The 801-nt window shown below is 36.8% G+C and overlaps 1 protein-coding gene and 1 pseudogene across 1 annotated transcript in view; both read left to right on the plus strand.

The window, feature by feature from the left end:
• LOC119588224 (adenylyl cyclase-associated protein 1-like) overlaps positions 1-801 on the plus strand; it is a 34,814-nt gene that overhangs the window by 32,370 nt on the left and 1,643 nt on the right. The window contains exons 5-6 of the mRNA XM_037936925.1: positions 77-331; positions 508-615. Coding sequence (XP_037792853.1) covers positions 77-331; positions 508-615 — 363 coding nt within the window. The remainder of the gene's footprint in view (positions 1-76; positions 332-507; positions 616-801) is intronic.
• The window catches only part of LOC119588225, a 48,411-nt pseudogene that overhangs the window by 7,577 nt on the left and 40,033 nt on the right, over positions 1-801 (plus strand).

The raw sequence follows: 801 nt of genomic DNA on the forward strand, positions 1-801 counted from the left end.
CCCTAAAGAACGAAGAAGAGAAAGAGAAGTAAATGTAACGAAAAGTTAACAATGCAAATTTCCAACTTTTTTCCAGGTTAGAGATGAACAGAAAACCCACAAAAACCCCAGTCTGCGTGAGGGACCAAAACCATTCGTCAAGCAGACCGAGACTACCCCTGTCCGTGCACCCACTCGCGAGTCACCGGAACGCCCTCCCAAGTTTGCTCTTGAAGGGAAGAAGTGGTTTGTGGAATACCAGAAAGACAAACCAAGTCTTGTGGTCGATAATGCTAGGATGGATCATTCTGTGTACATCTTCAAGTGCCAGAACACAGTGGTTCAAGTTAAGGTAGGCTCTCTCTTGATATTTGTTTTGTTTTTAACTTTGACAGATATTTATTCAGTTACTGTTATGCTTGTTATATGTTGATACCTGTATCTTTATAGTAATAGAAGATAACATTCATCATTAATGTTCATGTTCTTGTATCTGGAAAACATTTATAATTTTTTGACTCTCCATAGGGTAAAGTTAATTCAGTCATATTAGACTCCTGTAAGAAGTCTGCTGTAGTATTTGATAACCTGGTGTCTTCTGCGGAGGTTGTCAATTGTCAGTCGTGCAAGGTCCAGGTAAGAATATTGGTTAATTCATTTGTCATGTATTCCCAATAGTACCTCCATTAACTTTATATTTAAGTTAGTAATTATATAGTCTAGTAAACTAATTTGTAGAGCAGTTAATAACTACCAGTCTACAGGATACTGTTCTGAATTACATTCAGCTAAGAATGTAATGATAAATTAGAAGTGAATGTA

This window comes from Penaeus monodon, chromosome 23 (assembly GCF_015228065.2).
Source record: "Penaeus monodon isolate SGIC_2016 chromosome 23, NSTDA_Pmon_1, whole genome shotgun sequence".
Taxonomy (NCBI): Eukaryota; Metazoa; Arthropoda; class Malacostraca; order Decapoda; family Penaeidae; genus Penaeus; species Penaeus monodon.